Source organism: Copidosoma floridanum, unplaced genomic scaffold, assembly GCF_036245765.1.
Source record: "Copidosoma floridanum isolate Cflo_tuat_1 unplaced genomic scaffold, Cflo_Japanese_pri ptg000025l, whole genome shotgun sequence".
NCBI classification, from domain to species: Eukaryota; Metazoa; Arthropoda; class Insecta; order Hymenoptera; family Encyrtidae; genus Copidosoma; species Copidosoma floridanum.
Genome location: NW_028321902.1, coordinates 2319018 through 2340072, shown reverse-complemented (window position 1 = coordinate 2340072; position 21055 = coordinate 2319018). Strand labels below are relative to the sequence as shown.

General features: G+C 35.5%; 1 protein-coding gene across 6 annotated transcripts in view; it reads right to left on the bottom strand.

Moving 5' to 3' along the window:
* Window positions 1–403: 403 nt before the first annotated feature.
* bru3 (CUGBP Elav-like family member bruno 3) overlaps window positions 404–21055 on the bottom strand; it is an 825259-nt gene continuing 804607 nt past the window's right edge. For all 6 annotated transcript variants that reach the window (XM_089595410.1, XM_014355940.3, XM_089595411.1 and 3 more), the window contains 8 exons: window positions 16594–16740; window positions 16081–16210; window positions 14499–14660; window positions 14210–14299; window positions 11280–11357; window positions 6221–6379; window positions 2685–2870; window positions 404–2528 (listed from right to left, as the gene is read on the bottom strand). In XM_089595410.1, the coding sequence (XP_089451536.1) occupies window positions 2743–2870; window positions 6221–6379; window positions 11280–11357; window positions 14210–14299; window positions 14499–14660; window positions 16081–16210; window positions 16594–16740 (894 nt within the window). In that variant the 3' untranslated portion in view covers window positions 404–2528; window positions 2685–2742. The remainder of the gene's footprint in view (window positions 2529–2684; window positions 2871–6220; window positions 6380–11279; window positions 11358–14209; window positions 14300–14498; window positions 14661–16080; window positions 16211–16593; window positions 16741–21055) is intronic.

The window sequence follows — 21055 nt, the reverse complement described above, 5'->3', positions numbered from 1 at the left end:
ATAATTTACTAAGTCGCTAGTTTTTTTTTCCAGAATTCATATAATATATTTTTTTGTATTTATAATATATATATTTATATATATTTGTTATATACGTCTTTCAATAATAATTATTAATAATCGCAATGATAATTTTAATAATAACGCTTTCCACCACAATTCTGTGTGCTTGTAATTTTTGCCTCCTCTACTAGCGCCTCATTTGCGACACTTTCGAAATTCAATATCGTTTTTTCAGATTCTCCATTTTTCGTTTTCTCGTCGTCTTTATGTCAGTTGGACAATATTTTTTTTGCAATAAATGTACTAATCTGCTCGAAATATGAAAGTATGGTTATCATTTTTAATTGAAGAGCATTAAATATTTAATAAATACCACTTCATTTGCATAATCCTGTTGATTCTTTTTTTTTGACGAATTAAAAAAAATGTACTTTTAAACTACTCAAAAAAATATTTCTTGGATATTAAAAAAAATATATTAGCTACGAAAAAACTCAGTATGAATGAAATTATCTATTACTTTAAAAATCAACTCATCAATTATTAATTAATTGATTTAAAATACAAGCGTAGAAAACTATTTTTCAAGTACGTTTCATACTTGACAACTTGGCGCTATCTAATAAATGGGTATTCATAGGATGGTCATTAATGTTATTCATAAATTTCAAGTGTTCAAGTACACTTCCCGTATCAATTGAGATTTGAATTTTAGTTTTCTTCAAATCGCAGCCTATTTGGCATTTCCATTACAGATGCCATGTGTACAACATTTACGACCGAATGACTTTATTTTTCGAAATGGAGGTCATCTTAGAACCATCGATCTTCCAATCCGAATGAATCATCCGATCGAAGCAAAAGATGTGAAAATCGAAAATCCTTTGAGAGACGCTCGTTACACAAGGAGGAAAAATGTGCTTCAGAAAGTATATCGCTTCTCATTTTATATAGGTAGTTTTTTTATTCATTTAGTTTATAAATATAATTAGCGTTTCGCAAAACAAAGGTCACCAGAGCCGACTTTGTACGACCTCGTTTTTATCGCGACTTTATAAAACCTACTTTTTTTGTTTAATAATTCATTATGCGGTAGTGTATATATATGTATAACTTAAAAAGAACCACCGGCCAAGATTGACTAAGAGCTCACCGATCGTCGCTCTTACAAGACTAGTCGACGATCGTTCGCTCCGATTCTGTGGCATTCGCATCCTTTTTTTTTCAATTTTTTCTTCAATTTTTTTTTTACCGATACTGGAAGTTTCTGCACTCAAGCGGCCCGTCGAGCGTGACTAGAATTGTCGGGCCTTTTTTTCGTCAATATATATATGTATATGTATATTTGTTAACTTACGTTTATTATATATATACGCCTAAGTGACAACGGCGCGAAGTCCCCTGTATGTCAACGGCCAGCTGTTTCAAAAGAGTGCAACTCGAAATTCGTCGATTGAAATGGTCGTGTACGTGTATATATCAATGAATTTTCATATGTATAATATAATATATATATATGTATATATATATGCACGTATTCGTAATTTCGATCTGCACTCTCTTTCGTAGAGAGCCACGTTTCACTTAAATTCTAACTTTATTTCGCTTAAGTTAGATTCTATAGTAGTATGTATGTATATATATATATATAATATTAGTTGCGGCTGAAAGGATGCGGATGGGGGTGAAAGGTGAGGGGACTCGTTTAGTTTGTCGTGAACGCCGGCAGAGGCAGCGCATCGTCACAAGTTCGTTCTCTCGCTCAGATCGCACTTGAGCGAGATGGTATGAAAAAAAAAAAGAGTCCCGGAAATGATTCTAGTCGCGACAAATTGCACCGTTTCAAGTCCAGTCTCTCTGTGATTTTTTTGTTTTTTTTTTTGTTTTTTTTTGTTTTTTTTTCTTCGTATCTCGTGTTATTTCTGTATTTTTCTTGTTTCAATAGAACTTACGGACTAAGAAAAAAAGCTCCCGAGGGACGTGTTTTATATATATATATAATTTTTTTCCTTTTATCTTTTTTCATTCGCATTTATGTATATGTATATGCGTACGACTAGTACTTGAGTGAACCTTAGTGTGACGGGTTCGGACGAGAAAATTTCTCAATATCCCGCTCTTTCTCCACTATTCTTCTCGTCTCCACACTTGTCTCGCTTTTCGAACGCAATGGTACTTTTGCATTTTTTTTTTTTTTTCATGCATCTTAACCATCACCAAATTGTTTATTTAACTCTGCAAACCTTTTTGCTCTGCATGAAAAGTTGTGTTTTATCACTGTTCTTTGGTCTTCTGACTATACGTTTTTGTTTTGATTCTTCCACTACTTCTATTGTGTAGCAGCACTGAAAAAAAAAATGACTTTCGTTTTCATTGTCAGCACAGTTGTAACAACGTAGATGCTTCCGCTCACTCGAGGAAAGCTCCTCTCGACCACTCAGCTTCTCCCTCTTCTTTTTAATCCTAAAGAATTATCTATCTAGTATACTCGACTTTTACAGTTGAAAGCGTTATTGGGTGGATATCTGCAACACAGAAAAACTTTTTTTCAAACCTCGTCATCTTTGAAAAATTCATTAAAAATAACTGACTCAATTATGGGATGGAGAAATTCCATATCAAAGTTCTCCAATCCACAACCGATCCACTTAGTTAATAACAAAAAAAAAAAAAAAACGCACCTTGTAAGCTTTAACGTATGGCACAACCCGGCCCGGCTTATCTAAATTACGATGCTGGTTAATACGGCCTGCTGGCGTCCTTGGGCCTCTTTAGTTGCACTTTTAACCGTTTCATACCGATCTGGAAACCGTTCATCGCCTGGATCGCTGCCTGCGCGCATGCCTGATTGTCGAAAGACACGAAACCTAAAACACATTGTTACCATCATCATTATTATCATTGTTATTATTATAACTCATTTTAATAAAAATTTTTTGTACAATATTTCATTAAGAGCATTACAACATCGATGTTTTTCAAAAGATATTGTCAATTTAAACATCATCTCGATATCGGGTTATTGGGCTTATACTATGGGCTTTATAATAATGCGATGTATCGAAAAGTCGACTAAACTCGAAGTTAATTAAACTCATTTAACATACATTTCAATAAAAATGACATTCCAAAACCACTCGACTTTGCAATGTGCGTCTTGACAAAATCTTAAGGATTCAATCATGGTACTACTCCGCATGCCATCGATTGCAAGTTGTGATGTTACCTACGTACAATGTGATAGAATATAGGTTACAAATAAGTTAACATATAAACTTGCGATGTATCGAATAGTATTGGGGAGTATCGCAAAAACTTAGAGATATTATCGCGATTTTAGATGTATCGAGAATTCGATGTGAGATTATATCACTCTAACCTCAAATCCTGAGTTGAAACTTTATGAATTATTTATACATTGCATTTTTCAATTAAGTCCTTGAGTCGATTAACATTACGAAGATACGGGTACTTGGTATCCTTAAAAAATAGTTCCAATTTACAAATCAATAACATCGATAGTATCGACGATACTCAGAGATATCGATATCAAGATATAAGTATCGATTACTCGAGGTGTCACCCCAATTGTTGGATTGTTTAAATTTTATTCTTCATTTGAAAATATCCGGGAAACCTACAAGAAATCGTGGATTTCTCCGAAATAATGATCCGTATCATGGCCACGAAGTTTGAAAGACTCGATGACTTGAGAAAAAGTTGCGCGTGCCAGATATATTCCCCGACGAAATCTGCTTTGCCGTCACATACAACTGCGCGCTGCACTATCTTGGGAAACTTTGTCGAGCCACTACCCGCCCCTAATGATCGACTTTGCCGAGCTTTCAGCGAAACTAGGGAAAAACATCTTTCGACCCCCTCCCCCTCATCCGATAGGCGAAAAGTTTTAATAAACGTTTTCGCGAGGCCGAAGTTTCAGCGCGGATGCAAAAGGCTTTCGGGCCGCGATAACGAAGCCCCGTAGCTTTGGCTGTAAAGCCAATTTCCGTCATTATCTTCTTTGCCGACGCAGCAGCGAGAAAACAAAGGGGGAGGGGTAAAAAAAAAGTTCTCAAGGGATCTTTGCCGAATCTGATTCTTTTTCACTCAAATTTCCAAGTTCACGTACGTACGTGAGCGAATACAATGATTCCAGCTCATGGTTGAAAAAAGAAAAAAAAAACGATGAAAATATATACAAATACAGTGGATGGCCGAATCATTAAATAATTTAAATACAATACGGAGGAACACATTATGTACGAGCAGATCTTTCAAATCCGAAAGAATTTACGAGTGTGATAAATTTGCTTCCCGCACAAGTTGTAACTTGACAGCTCTCGTCGTACGTCTCTTTCTCCTGGGCCTCTAAACCAACTCTTGGCGTGTATTTGAAATCTCTCGAATCCCTTTAATAGGATTTTCGCGAAGGACTCGGTTTTTCTTTATCTTCCTTTCCCCCGAAAAAAGCTCATATCCTCAGATCGGCTCTTAATCGGCGAGCGATCGGAAATTACAACTCGGGCTCGACGGAATGACGCATTTTCACCTCCGAGCGTCCCCATTAGGGGCTTCGATTTGAGCCAAGGATTTAGCTCGTCGTGGATTTTCTTTGCCTCCGAGGATTCGTCGAAATAGGCGGAGAATCGGAGAGACCGTTCTTTATAGCACTACTACAGAGGTATTTTTTTTGTTCTATTTTAGTGATCACTTTTTCTCGTGGAGAATTCGGTCTTGGCATGAAAAAAATTCTATCAGGTGTGTTCGATAAAATTTGAAAAAATATTTATTGCCTTTTACCCTCGTCGTTTTGTTCATAATTATAATAATTTTTGATGATTCATCTGAGGAGCACGAAGCACAAAAAAATTTTTTTTTAGCTTACTTGTTAAACACAGTGAAACGAAAAAAAAAAAAAAAAAAAAAAAACCCAACATGATTTCAACACAATGACACATGATAAGACAGTTATATGCACGAATACGTAAAAAGCATCTTTCACATAAAAACATTGAAGAGTTTACATATCAACAAGATCTACGACTTAATAAGCGTACAGCCACTTGATTCAGCGAGGTTTTTACCCATGTGCTGATAATTTTTTCATTTTTCTCGAATAATGACTCTTTTTTTGGCGATGGAAAAAAATCTAGTGGATTAGCGCTACCTGGATACGATAATTCGAAATTTTTCAATTGTTGGTGCATGGAACAAAAATATTAATTAAAGGGACTCATGACTTTTTTTTTGTCAGCTTGACTCGGCTTAAAAGGGCTTCCCTTTGACTTTGGCCCTTTTTCGGATTTTTTGTGGATATTTTTTCGTGCGTTTTTTCTTTTCATTGATGATGAATACCGGCTAATTGGAAGAAAAAAAAAAATAAGAGAAAAAAATCTGTGCTTCGAAATGAAAGTATTATTTCTCTTAGTTATCAAGTAGAACAATTTTTCAAGTAAAAAATGGGATGTCTTTATCAAATCTTCGAAAGCTTGTTCACGCATATAGGTGATTTTGGAAATTTTTTCGACCAATTTTTAGTTGAAAAAGAAAAAAAAACATTTCTTAGGGGGCCTTATAGTTTTTACGAAATATTTTAATAATTTTATCACTACGAATTAAAAAAAAAAATTTGGTAATTATATGCTCATTTTAAAATATCTTCACGACTTTTCAAATTTTTTTTATTACATTATAAATATTATACTTAATATTAATAAGTGTTATTGTAATTTTCTTTTAATTTTACAAATTTTGCCGAAAATAAGGGCTTTCCATATAAAATACATATGATTCATATTTAATTGAAATAAAGTTGTAAAAAGTAATATTTCATCTTGATCTTCCTTCCAATGCATAAGTAAAATATCCAAAAAATTCCTTAAATAATATATTTTAAATAATGTATTATTATTTAAAAAATAACAAACCTCCTTTAATATTTTGAATTGAAGCTTTAATAACTAAAAAAAGTCTTACAAACATTCTAATAGTACATTTTAAAAAATCTAAAAAAAAAAAAAAAAACTAAAATATCTTTAATTTTTTTATTTTCAAACCTAAAAATCGGTAAAAAAAATTTTTTTTTTCGTAACCAAAAAATCGGTAAAAATTCCTAAAAAACGGCACTCAATAAGATTAAAATTCTCCAAAATTTTCGTGGATCGTAATCAATTTATGAAACGAGTCAATCTCGTTCGCACAAATGGTTTTGACTTACCGAAGCACTTGCTTTGATTGGTGGCGCGATCGATGAAGACCTTGGACGAGATGACGTTGCCAAAGGGTATGAACATCTGCATGAGTTCGCCATCTCCGAACTCCTGGGGCAGGTGGTAGATGAAGAGGTTGCAACCTTCGGGTCCTGATATAGAGCATCCTATCATATAAACCAGAGCACATCTAAACATCGAAACTTGAAGTATAATACTCGAGCTGGTGAGAACAGCACTTTGCGTGTTTCTGTTCCATTATTTTAGCGTGATGGCGACTTTCTTGAAACTTGAAATTTCGGATGATTGACTGTTTTTTTTTTTTTTTTTTCCTGTTCATTCTCATTGAACGGCCGATAAATGATCAATGGCATGAATGAATGAATGTGAGAGCGAGCGAACCGCGTGATTCTCTTTGTTAAAGAATTTTGACTGTTTTTATTTATTTTTTTTTTTCTTTTCCATGTACATGGCCTGGGCTGATACAATGACTGATGGCTGATGCGCATGAGAACGTGGACGTTTAGTGAAAAGCTGGCTCATACATAAATATGTATATACATATATAAACGAGTACATGCGATTAAATTTTGATTTTCATTCCGATGAGAGGTGTTATATGCAATGATGATTCCCATAACGTTGATAAAGCAAAAAAAAAACCAAAAATATTTGTGATTAAACAAAAAAAATAAAATAATATTACAGAACGCTTTAATGTATATTGACAGTAATTCTGAACCAATACTAAAAATAAAGATATTTTTTTTTTAATATCGAGGAAATATTTTTTCACAGTTTTATGTATAAAACAAAATTTTTCAAAGAAAAAAATTCAAGTATCACACATCATGGAATCGTAGGAATCTATTGTTTCCCAAGTTCGTAGCATCGACGCACTCGAATAACTAAAAAAATTTCCGATAGCCCAATTTTTCGCGATTTCATCGCAGATCTCACGTTATATCTTACACGCGAGAGCAACAGCATCAGTTGTTTCGAGCGTCACGACAGTTCGTTGAAAAAACTCTCAATTCAAGCAATTTTCTTTAAAAAAACGCTGAGTATTTATACTTTCAGTATTTACAGACATACACACGTACACACAATAGTAATAAAAAATAATGAGGATGTTGTACATAAGATGGCATGGATGAAGGTAGAGTACAAGTGATACAATGGTGAAGTAATGAATTTTTTTTCTTTTTTCTTATACTTTGTATTTAGAGTAATAATAAAATTCGCCTTTACATATGATTATTATTATCCCTGACTGAGTAGACAAGTTTCCCAAAAAACTAATAATTACTAGTAGAATCAATCAACTGTAGATACTCATTAATTTTAATTAAACGTGGTACGAATGATCCCACCTAAAAAAAATTCACGAACCTAAGCCACCTGATGTCTTCTTAACGACTTGCGTGTCGTAATTTCGGCTAATGCACGCGCGCACCCTGCACGCGGAAAAGGATAGAGGGCTCGCCTAAAACAGGCTCTGTGCAACTTTGCCGACGTGCGTCAATTAGCGGCGATTGCGACGAAAGGGAGAGAAAACTTGCGCTTTTACGTGTCCTCGCTTGATTATCTTTTAAGTACTCGTGTTTTTCGCGTATCCGAATTTTCAATATCATTTTAAAATTACCAAGTTATTTACATTTGGTTGGTGTATAATTTTATCCATATATGGGCATGATTTTAAAATGAATTGTTTTATTCTATTACACGTGGGATTTACGAGGCTCGATCGGATACGCTATATCGGGGTTTTTATAAGCTGCCTTTTTGTTTGCGATGTCATTTATTTTATCAATTCGGTTAATGAAGCCGAAAGCTTTTGGGTGTTATGTTATATATGTTACGTATCGAAATCGCCCGCGTTTTTGGCTTTAAAACACCAATCAGCCTACGACAGTGAATGCAACAATAACATTAATATGTACGTGGATATATATAATCTGCAGAACGACAACGACGAGCAAATTGGATTTGCTTGCAACCATTTATACAAATGATAAAATAAATATTAATCGAGTAAAATGAAGATTTAAAAAAAAAACAATACACATCGTTTAGCGATAAATCGAATGTCAAATATTATATTTAATATCAATGTATGCAGACAACAATGATGTTCAACAGTGATTGTAAATACACTCTTCGTTGGTGATTTCGTTGCCTCGAATTTGTGTATCATCGTTGCTTTCATATAAACGTTGGAAATTGATGAATCATGATTTTCGTGTATGTTAATACAAATACATAAACATGGATAAAATGACACAACAATATGAAAATATCGACTAATAACACCAAACAATCAACCAATGAGCTTTTTGACTGTTGCGATACTGATGTGTCGAAATATAATGTATCGAATAATAACAGTAATATATAATGTAGTCGTTAAGCATCAAAACATATTGTTAAACATCGGCATATCTGCATGCATCGCTCTTATCGATTAATGGAAAGTATCGTATAATATTTTTCGCAGACACGACTATTTTTATTCGAATAGATGTGCTTGAAACATTTTCTCGACTCCAAAACACTCATATAACACTCAAGTGTCATTAGATTGATTAATTTTTTTTAACTCTTCCGTATATACAAGTGCGAAAACAAAGGCAAAAATATTGTAGTTCATAACCTCAACGCAAGTGTTGTACATAACCTCAATCATACACGTGTCTGGCAGCGAAAATAAGGAAAAAAAGGAGAAAAAATTAACGTGACATCAAACATATTTTTCACCGAGCAAAACCGTAAACCAAATTACACGCACTTTACCATTTCCCCCTTCGCCCCCCCCCCCCTAAATTTGGCGCTCAACGCGTCCACGCCTGAAATTCGCCGGCCTTTAAACTGAGGCGCACAATTGAATTTCGGCTCGGGCAAAATAGACTTGAAAAGCTACAGAGCGAGACAGATGGAGGGAGGGGGGGGGAGGGCGCAGGAGCTTAACGAAGGCTGATAATGAAATTTGTACTCTGAATCCTTGAAACTGATTTAGCCTTTCATTTTCACCCAGACAAGCGTGCGTGTTCTCTCTCTCTCTTCTTTTAAGTGAATTACCGAGCGTATAAGGACCCCGCAAAAGCCCCATTTGAATTTCCGAAGCTGTACATCTGTATACCACTTAGGCTTGTTTTTATTTATTTTCTCAGTTCTTGTCTCTTTTTTTTTTTTTTTAATTTACAAAACAAGCAATGAATATTTCATCAACTATCGTTTCCAGTAAGTATACAATGGCAATGAAAAAAATGTTGGGTTGTGAATTTAATTTAAAAAAAAAAATTATTTAAGTTATTATTAAATGTGTTGTCTCAAATGTTTTTAGATAGTACAGCAAACAATCTCTGTTGTGCCATTGTCTTAAAAATGGATAAAGAGTTAAAATTTTAGTCAAAGTAAAGTGAATGTAGTAATAGTGATGATTCTGTATGGTAGTCTTTATTGTACGATAAGAAAAATTTAATTAAAAATACACAGTAGAATCATGAATTTTTAATATTAAATGGTCCAAGTTTAAACACCATCAGCCACGGGGCAAACTTTCCGAATAATTAAATTTCTGTTGTAATTGTCAACGTCGCTAACAAAATTGACTTAAAAAAAGTTAAGGTAGCGTGGGTCTCGTAACTCTTTCAAACTGTAATTTAAAAGCGTCGGGGGAAAAAAACTGGGGTCCTATGTACAACGGCAAGCGTTCAACAATTAACCAAGAAAATAAAGTACAAATTGACGAAAGAGGCAGGGGTAGCGGAAACTCGACGGAAAATCCAATCTCTAGTAGCTCCAGTAGAGTAGAAAAAAAAAAAAAAAAGAAAGAAAAAAATAGAGGAAAAAACAAAGGAACAGCAGTGTGTACGACGACATCAGGAAGGAAAAAGGGAGCCTTAAGATAGAAAGGGAGAGAGGCTCGCGGTAAACTTTCCATTAACAGTGGCAACGGGGGTGGAGGGCGCATAACAGAATCGCCACGGCGAAAGTAATTAAAACTTTCGTTTTATTTGCATTATCTCATTGTAAATACATCGTATACCTACTCTAATAATGGCGAGTTGTTAATTGCAATTAGAGGCCGTGCTCGTCCCTTCCGTTCCGCCTCCTTCGTCTCTTTTTTAGTTTTTCAATTATGAAAGATCCTCTCTTTCTTTTTTCTCTCGATTTTCGAGAATCGTGGAATACATACAAGATTTATTTTTTTTTTTTATTGAAAAAAATTTTTTTTAATTTATTTTTTTGATTCCGTTTTATTATAACTAATTTTGACCTTAATCAGTAATCACCAAAGATTAGAATATATGCCAAAGTGGTGGATCATTCGACTGACAAAGAAAAGACATCTTAATGCTGTGTTAGAATAACTCGAATCTTCGTCTTTAGCTGAAGATATACCTATGTATATAAAATTGTGGAAAACTTTAATGCTCTGTATTTTCTCAGCAACCTCTAAAAACAATCGATAAGTGTGATAATGCTCACGTTTTTTGGTCATTTTATTCATATTTATTTAAAGGCGATTTCTATTTACTCTAAAAAGTATTTATTTGCCCGTCTTTTTTCTTCTTCTTACTTTCAACCCAATTTATTTAATAAAATTTTCACCTCTTAATCTTTTTTCAATAAAATTTGTGAAGCAATTCACTGATATTAAGAAAAATGAAAATTTTTTCGTTTAAAAATAGAAATTTGCAAATTGCTCTAAAGCTGGAACAATTTTTTTTTTACTAAAAAAGTATCACGAAGAAATATATTTCATTACTTATTCGACGTGCTACTTTCTCAATAAAAATAAACTTACAGTTAGTAAAATACAACGACGATGGCAACAAAGTAAAAGAAATATGTTATGTACACAGAGTTATAGTGCGATGACATAAATTCAATACAATGAACATGTAAAATATAATAAACAACACATAAATAATATATATATATACATATGAATAACAATGTATACATATATATGGATATTAGTATACAAGATGAAAAAGGCGGTTAGTAATTGATCCTCGGGTGATGGATTTTTTGGTTTGGTTAGTTGTTCGTTGCACTTACCTTCCCTCTGTTGTGGCGCTACCGCAGGCATCGGCTGGGGAATGGCTTGAGGAAATTGTCCATAGACGGCGGAATAAGCTGCGACAGTAACAAATCGACAAGATACATCATTGGTCTATCCAACATCCATCCAGATGCAACGTGATAATTTTTTTTCCTTTTAATTTTTAATTGCAACTTGGCTTTTTTCTTTTTAATTAAAGTTTTTTTTTTTTTTTTTCAACGCAAAACACGTATACACGAAGAAGAATACAACAGTAATTTTTAACATTAAATTACTCTATTTGTTTTTTTTAGGGAGATTTTAATAATAATTTTACTGTGGAAATTCCTGCATTGACGCAATATCACAACATTACCGTTATATTACGCTAAAAACTATTGGAATTATTTTTCCCCGGTATATATTTGAATGGTAGTGTTTTTGAGATTCTCAAATATTGCTTAGTAAATATTTAATTTAAAAAAGGGTTATAATTGTAACATCGCACTAAATTTCCATTTTCGGGTAAAATTTTGCGACGCACATTAGGTCGCTCAACAGCGAAGCAGCAATTTCATACAAACATCCCAGGCAAAACTGCTCCGCAAATTCGGAATCCCATTATCGGTATAAAAGTTGGAGCGCGCAGGCAGCAAAAATATTACGTGCAACAAAATATAACAAATTTGCAGTTCTACATCGTGGCCACGTTCGCGGGACGGGAAGGGCTTTTGACGAAGTTATCGAAAGTTAAACTGCCGCGTGGGTAATTTTGACCTCGAAATTTTCGTTCCCCGGAAACTTTATTGATTAGGCGAGTCGCGAAATTAATGTGCCGTGGCCTAATAAAATTTCTCAGACGCGAAAATTGATAACCAGTCGAGCTCCCACCGAAAGTTCCTTTGAATTTCACGATATAGTTTGGCGGTCCTTTGACAGGAAAAAAAAAATTTTAATGGGAATACTTTGTAAAAGTTCATTATTAAAACACAACAACCCTACATATATTTTTCGAGTAAAATTCCAAGTTAGGTAAAGCAATTATATTTTTTTTGAAATCAAAGGGAACACTTTTACGTTTTATTCCCAAAACGAAACTCACAATATATAATTCAATTCACGCGCAAAACTTGATAGAGAAATATTTTTACTATTCATTTTTTTTTTTAATAGCGTACAGGTGAAGGTAAATTATTTTTTTACGTAACCTTTGATTATTATTTTTTTCCCCAACACTGACGGTGTACAAGAGGGGGTCGTCCGGATATCTGATAGCCCTTCGGAGTCAAAACGCGCGCCATTAGAACAGGATATCAGTCATTACAGTGCATGGTGAGCTTGTAAAGGAGGAGGGACTGGAGGGAGCGCAGTGTGTATAGACGTGGGTGGGGTTCGAGTGTTCTGGCGCACGCGAGAGTCGCGTGTAAACGCGATACCCTTGCAGTGCGGGTGCTTATTAATTATGTCGTTTGGAGCAAACGAGGGTTCTGTTTTTACTCGTTATTTTAGCACTATATATGGTGTTGGTTGCTAATATTTTTATTTTTATTTTGCTAACTAATTGCGTACTGCTGAGTGTTGAAAGTTTTTTTTTTTTTTTTTTTTTACAGTTACGTTTGTTTCACGGATTTAATAAAAACTCGTTACTTAAAAAATGTGGGGGATCAAATTAATGTTTTAGGAGGAAATATTTTTTATTTTTCATGATTAAATTCTTAAAAAAACTCTAACACTCGTATTAATTTTAAGAAATACACATAAGTAAATAAAAAAAAGTGTTTGTTTATTTCATATATATTTAGGACTGATAATTTAGTGAATTTAAAGTTATTCTTGAATATAATCATACGAAATAACATAGACATTGATTTTTCGTGCAAAGTATACTTAAACTCAATATATAAACAGAAATAAAATCATACAAAACAATTAATGATAAATATAATCGACGATCAGATATCTATATAAATATATATAAAATACAACGTTTAAAGCATGCTTAACAAATATAACGTTTAACATCCCCACGTAACACCTATATGATTAATATGATTATTTTAACAATTTTTACTGTTTAATTAAATTTTACTCTCATTAGCAGTGAAAATGAAAAAAATATTGATAAATTTCAAATGTATCTCTAAAGAACTTTTATTAAATTGTTTATTTAATAAAATTACAACATCTACGTAATTATGACAGTCTTCAAAATTTTCTGTCAAACCAAATTTATTATTATTATTTCTTATCATTATCATTGATTGTATAGCCCAAGAATAAAATGCTTTGAAATATTAGTCCCAATGTGTAACGAATATTTTATTTTGATAATTGTTTTTTCTTTCCTTCGATACGTTTTGCTGAAAACGCTTTTTTAACATGGAGAGCACGACTCTTTTGAAAAATAATTTCAGTGTAGAAGATACGTGAATGCGTAAATGAACACATGTTTGTTGCTTACAAATTTGTTGCGGATAATTATTTATATATACAGACGAATGAAAAATGAGTTTACCACGTTTTATAAATTAACAAAAATATTTACAATACACAAAAAAAGTTGTGCATGCACATGCAAGCGCCTGCATGATGACTATTCCAACACTGTATGAAAGGTATTTTTTACGACGTTTTTATATACCTCTTCGTACTTTATATTTTTCATCTACGTGTGGCAACCGTTTAAATGTTTTTTTAATGAATCATGTTATTGTTATACCTATCTTTTGGAGAAATATTTATTTTTAAATAAACTTTTAGGTATTGTATATTATGGATTTCATGTCACCTTCACGCTTGATTTATACCACATGACGATTTGAGGTAGACGCAAAAATTTGTTTTCGTTGGGTTTAAAAACAAAAAAAATATATCACAGACAAATGGATTGAAAAAAAAAAGAAATTGTTGATAATTCTATGCTGTATGCTTGACGACGGGTACTTACCGACCCCTGGGTAGGGTTGCATTCCAGGATACGCGGCTTGGTGCAGCGCCGCGTCCCCGTTGTGTGCTTGAAGGGGCAAATGAAGGGCATCTACACTTCAGTAAGCTCAGCTCTTATCAAAAGGATGTGACTTAACCTAAATGTCCCTCAACCGTCATTATTGCACTCTAACATTTCAACCATGAAAAATCCACTGATACTCTTAGACGTGTAAAAGTTTATCTTGCAAAAATGAGGGCTGAGGGGCATTGTTTTGCGAAACCGCTGTCACGATTCCGTGAGTACTCACTATAGGTTTGGGGCGAAAAACTGCCATTCGTGTAAGGATCATTCGAACCAGCTGAAAGGGCTGTCTGGCCGTTGGGCGTCTGTGCCGCCATGTTGAAGTTGGGCATCGTCGGCGAAGGCAGAGATGGCAGTGCCCCGTTGACTGGTTGCCCTGAACCAGTACCTACAATTACGTCTAGTTAATGATCGACATGTTTGGTGCTTAATAAGAGAACTTTGGGTTTGTCAAAATAATCCCAGATTGTTCTTCTTTTTCATCGTGTTTTTTACCTCTTTCGGTACTAAATAACTAAAATTAACTGAGGTTATAGGTAGCTGTTTACGATGGACTAAAAAAATTGTCAAAAAGTAATACGTAGCAGCAATTAGATATGGCCTGTAGGTTATTTTTTTTCCTATATTCGATTATGTTTATTCTAACCTCTAATTTATCTCAACACTATTTTAGAGCAGAAAGTCTGAAGAATTTTTAAAAATTTAACAGAGTTATATGAAATAAAATAGACTACTATATAAAACATTCTCTTTAAGGAGGTTGACGACCTTCAATGGGAAGTGTGGGATTGAGTTCCAACTTTTTGTTTCTTTTAGGTTAGAAATGCATGCGCCATTAGCTGCAATTTCATCGAAATCTGACTGTTGATTTTGTTATGATTTTATAATAAAAAAAACATTTTTCAAAATTTTTATTAAAAGGTAACTAGAAAGTTAAGAAATTTGTATCTATAATTTCTCACTTAACCTCAATACAAAGGTTTTAAACCCTGACATAAATCTTTTTCATTACTTTATTGGTCTGTATACCAAATTTTAGAAATAAACTGTTAGTTTCTAAAAATAGTCAACCCCCTTAAGAGAAATTTAATTTTTCAACTATATTTATTATAAGTAAATAAAAATAAAAAAAGTACATAATCCAAAACAAATAACCTCAAAAAATACAATAAGTGCATGATTAAAAAGCAATATTCGCGCTTCAGGATTTCGATGAAGCTCAATGTACCCTTTACTATCTCTTTTGTTTGTTTCCCAAACTCTTGTCTGGGTTATTGTCCTTTTTTACGGTACTGCGCGCACAAATATACGTATACACAAACACAAAACTTTACATGTATTTCTTCGTCGAGGTCCATATATTTTGATGGCGAGGACACGACGAAATCTTGCAAGTAAAACTTTTCATGTATACACATGTACGTATACATTCAGTGAATCGAATCTCGTTTGCGATACCGAGGGCGTTTTACAACTTTCTACGCCATTAGCCCTGCTGCGAAATGCATTTTACAGCCCCCATCAGCCGCGTCTTCGCGACAAGGTACTAGTATTACCAGCGTTTAAAAGCTTTCCTGGGATATTACAATACACACACAGTACACAAATATTCATCCCGCCGTGCTATTTCATTTTTTCATTTTTTTTTCTTTCTTTTTTTTAAAAAAAAAAAAACCAACCTCATCTTAAGCTATCAAGCACCAACTTTAAACGTTGTATTTGACACAACATCAATTAACATTAATGTTTGATACACAGAGTAAATGGTTATCAATTGGTTGTGTGGATAATAAAATTAACGTATGTACCGGAGGTGGGTGGCACGACCGCGTTCGGTATACCATTGAGTGCATGGGGCAGTTGGCCAGCTGCCAGGGCTGCCATCGGACCGATGTACGTCCCCTGGGCTGTTGCGGCTGCCATCAGGGCCGCCTGTTGCTGTGAAATTCGAAATAAAATAAACTCGTTACTAATGAGATTTGTTTGTTTGTTTATTTGTTGAATAACGAGAAGCTCAACTTTTTTTCTAGCGTGGAAATAAAATTGTCCCACTTTTTTCTTTTTTCTCGAAGAAAAGAATGATAAAGGTATACCCCAAGCCGAATGAAAAGAAGGAAGAAACAGGGCAAGCTTTCATCTCCTGCGCGACGACGTCATTTGGTGTCGTTACGTAGGAGGCGAACAAAGCAGCTTCCCACATATATGTACGTGGCTTTTCTGTCCCCCCCCCCCTGGCCTCGTATTGTATATGTAAGAAGATATGCTTCACGTCATCGGTCGGCTAACAAGGTTCAAAAGAATGACGCGACGTGTATACCAACCTGAGCATAAGCTGCTCCGTAAGGGCCGAACTGGTTGAAGACGAAAGGGTTAATGAGGCTCATGTTCCCGGCCATTTGCTGCATACGTCTTAACTGTCTTTCTTTCTCAGTGTCTGCGTATTTTACCACAAGACTGGACGATGCACCCTGTAACAGAGATTTCAAGGGCTCATTTCGGATTTTTTTTTTTTTTTTTCTAATTTTGCTTTTCTCTTTCGCACTTTTTGTCCTCTTTTCAAGGTGTTCCTGAAATTATATAAACAATACAGTATCTTAATTTATTTTCTTGCTCATCAAATAATATCTACAATTGATTCCTTTTACAGCACAAGTATGGGCACACGTTGCAGGTACACCTCGTAACTTCAACTCATTTTAGCCTCCGTGACTCCCTGTTTCGTCATAATTTGAAGAAAATATATTTCAATCCAAAATTTCAGGTATTGCCGGCCAAAACGTTACTTATTGCCCTGACATTTGGAGGTATTCAAATCACACCAAGCCAATCGATTTATGATTTAAAAAAGCTTTAACACCAGAAAATGTTTCCCTTTAAAAAAAAAAAAAAAAAAAAAAACAATTGTACTTAATAACTTTACAAACCTTAGGCCGAATAAATATACGATGAAGTGGTAATTGCTTCGAGCACAATCATTCATTTTATGAGCGAAAGTAATTCCAAAACGCCTCGTAATTTTCTAAGACCACTTTTTTCGCGTGTAGGTACCCCACCAACAAAAAGGTAAGGATCAAACGACGTCTTGTAAAATATGAACGGGACATGGTACGAGGCTTGTAACGACCATACATATCATAAGGAGCAACAGGTGGTCAGCGTGAGCTCATGAAAATAATATGATACAACCCACTGCAGCTTCTCTCTCTCTCTCTCTCGCCTGTAGTGATGTGTCATGTATTCGCGTTTGTCATCATCAATGCAAATTTCTTGCGAGCGTGCCTGTGCTCGTACAACGACTGACGTGACGTCACGCTATTGCACTCTGTAGACGCGTTGGTGTATATATATATAGACTTTTAGTCACGCGAATTCCGTCGCGTTTACGTGGGCAAACAACTGGCTTTGCTTTTGTGGGTATTATGCGCTCGGCGTTGTTTCACTCGGAATTGGATTACTGAATTGTGATCTGGTGATTTGATATACGGGTCGCATGGAGAGTATTTTATGACAGAGGAAAACGCTAACGCTGATCGTTGGTCACGCAGTGGTAAGTGATTTCAAGGGGTACATCTGGTTTGCTATTTAGTTAGTTTTCATTTTTTATTCAAACTATTTTTCTATAAAACAATGGACAATTTTTAATGTATTAACTGTGTGGGAAGTAACTTTGCCCTATCCGATCGATTGAGCTTACATGAGGTCAGAACCAGACTATAGAACATCGGATTACGTGTAAGTAGATTCAGTAAAGCTTTTGTCGGACAATGCAGGGCTAGTCCAAACGTTGCATGTCTGATTAGTGGAAAAGGTAATGCTATGGGCAGCCAAGGATTTGACCATTGCTTCCAGTAATGCATACATGCATCCATCGCCCATTTTTCTTTTTTGCGTGAGATAATGTGGCAGTCCACAATGAGTTGGATATGGATAATGTAAGGTGTACTATACTAGTCGATTAGTCAACATTGAAATCAAAATAGTATCAAGTACTGAAATAAAAAAGTTGTTTTCTCGAGTCTTACAATTGAATAAGCATCTTTCAAATATTTTGAACACATTTCCTAATAGAAGGATGATTCTAAAAAATTTCAATAAATAGAATAAATGCCTATACGCGTAGCTCCAACACGATAAATAATCACTTGCTTTTCACTTGCGTTTATGGTGAAATGGAAATTTTAATGAGCATAGCTGTGTGCTATTTTTCCAATCGTAAGGACGTCGTTCATTGTTCGAAGGTACCGTTGAACATCCAATCAATACTCTGTTTACGAATGTACTTGGTACTCATATTTCAAGAAAAGAAAAGTCAGAACTCACCTAATCTGGCTCGTTTTCCGGATTCGATCATCGGAAATAATTCTTTCATCGAACCATTCTTTGATCCATCGGTAAATTTTTTTTCAATTACTGGCGTAATATAATGCCCTCTCCTATCTTTTTTAGAGAAAATAGGATCGGAAGCTTATGCATCATCCGTGCCCGTGCACATAGATAATACACAGACGAGATCAAAGTCACAGCAATTTACATCCCACCTGCAAGCTAGCCGATAGGCGATCGGCTAATAAAGAGGGACGGAGATAGATGAAGGAGTACCTCCGTGTACGTGTATAGTGATAGCACTAGTTGTGGATGTATAGTGGGTACGTCGTCGGCTGCATGTAGGTATATACACACGTATCAAACCAGAGGAAGCCTCATTATTGGAGGATTACGGATTATTAGCCTCTTCCCGACCTCCCGCCCGCTTTTCGAGCGAAGAGCTTTAGAGTCGAGAGGGAGAGATTGGGTGGGAGCTTCTATCGCCACTTCGTTATCGGTCGAGCTGCTTCTTTCCTTTTTTTTTTCTTCCTTCTCAAAAGCAACCTCATTATCGCCGGCTTGTTGCCTCGTGTTGCCGTTTACGAAGCGGTTAAGACCGGCTTTCGACCTTGCTCGAGGAAATTTTTGCGAAACTCGTCAATTCTTTGCGTATCCAAGATCTCTGGAGAATTGTTGTGGTTACATGATCAAAGCTAAAAGTTTTTTTGTAAATGACATGTGATTCAGCATAGTTTCCAAGAAAATATACGATGCTCTAGGGTTGTCTTTGGAGTATCAGACACAAATACTGCAGTTCCAATCAGAAAAGGTCAGCCTTTTTTACTCTAGCATCACTTTTTACCGTCTCAGGGTGTAGTAAAACTGTGACTCTGTATTTTATGTTCCAAGCTCGTTCGTCCCAGAAAATGCATTTGCATGCGTTGCGTAAGTAGAATAGGACGAGTACTTGCAGCTGCTGTGCTGTTCAGAATTCCGATGTTCGCATGGCAAAAAAGGGCAAAAAAGGACGAGAGAGCAGAAAAAACAATAACTGCTGAGCTACGTTATCCTACCCTCTTTGCACGTGTATTTTTCCATTGACTTTGCATTTTGTATATCGTGGGGTGGAAGTGTTCAAGGGTTGTTCGGATGATTATTCATGGACTTCTATTGTAAGAAAACCTTATTGATATGTTAGATTTAACTATGACTAAATACATCTTCTTCATCTAGTATTCTGACGATCCATTGGTTATCAACGCATCAATTTTTGTTCATTGTCAACCTAAAAATTCTAATAATGGGTTGATAAAATGTTCTTTAAATGCAGAGGATCTTTTGAATTAAAATAATTGTAAAATGATTTTCACTGATATCCAATACACCACATTGTTATGATATCAGAATTATATTTTCCTATTTTCCGCTTCAGCGTGATTAATTCCTCTTTGCACATGCGAGTGAATTACTATTTGGATTCCAGACAAACAAGATAATTCCAACTGTAGTCCAATGGCCACAACCAGAGACAAATGATTTTGGTTACATTATAGACTCCGTCAGATTTAGAATCGATTAAATAGTTTCTACTACTTCTGGATTGATAGTTCTCCACTTTCCACTTGTGACCCTTCGTTTTCACATTCATCGGACCTTTAGTTTCCCGATCAGCACCCACACACGGACAAAGTAGAGTGACACAGCTTGAGAAAGCGGAAGACAGAACGATGCACACACGTAGACACAATCGATGTCCCGGTCCGATCTTGCGGTCCAACTGATGTGTGTGTGTGTGTGTGTGTGTTGAATCTATTGAAATTACCAAGAGCGTGGCAGAAGCGGACATTGGGAGCACGCAGGGATCAGATCGGTAAGTGTGATGGCCCGACTAACAGAGGCGCTCCTCCAATCAGCAGATAATTGCTTCATTTCGCTAGCAGCAGGCGCTTGGCCTTTCATCCTCCTCCTCCTTCCCCCATAGGACTGCGGTCATGACGATGACTTTGACTATGTGTAGTCAGTGTACTCCCACACATGCCTCCTTGACGCTTCGATTTGTGCTTCAATATCCTGCTTGTGTAACCATTTGGCCGCACCAATGGGTACATTGAGTTCCACCGAAGATTATTTACATTCGCGAGATTGCACCTGGATTCCATGGGATTGTGCTGATTGAGTTTACCTTACCGAATGGAGCAAGACGATGCGTCAATTGTACGGTAAGTGTTGAATCAGGAAAAACAGCTTCGTGAGCCGCAATGGTTTGGATTCCTCTACGGAACTCCGTCCACGTATCGGTCTAATGAAAACATTGCGTCTACATCGCGGGCTGGGATAGATTGGGGGCTGCAGGGGAGCAGCAAACAAATAACAGTGGCGCGTCAGTTGAAGGCCGATGCAATTACTCCGTCCACTATCTCCTTCTGCGATTCCCAAAGCGAAACCGAGACAGAGGGAATGGCTTTTAATTAAATGCTA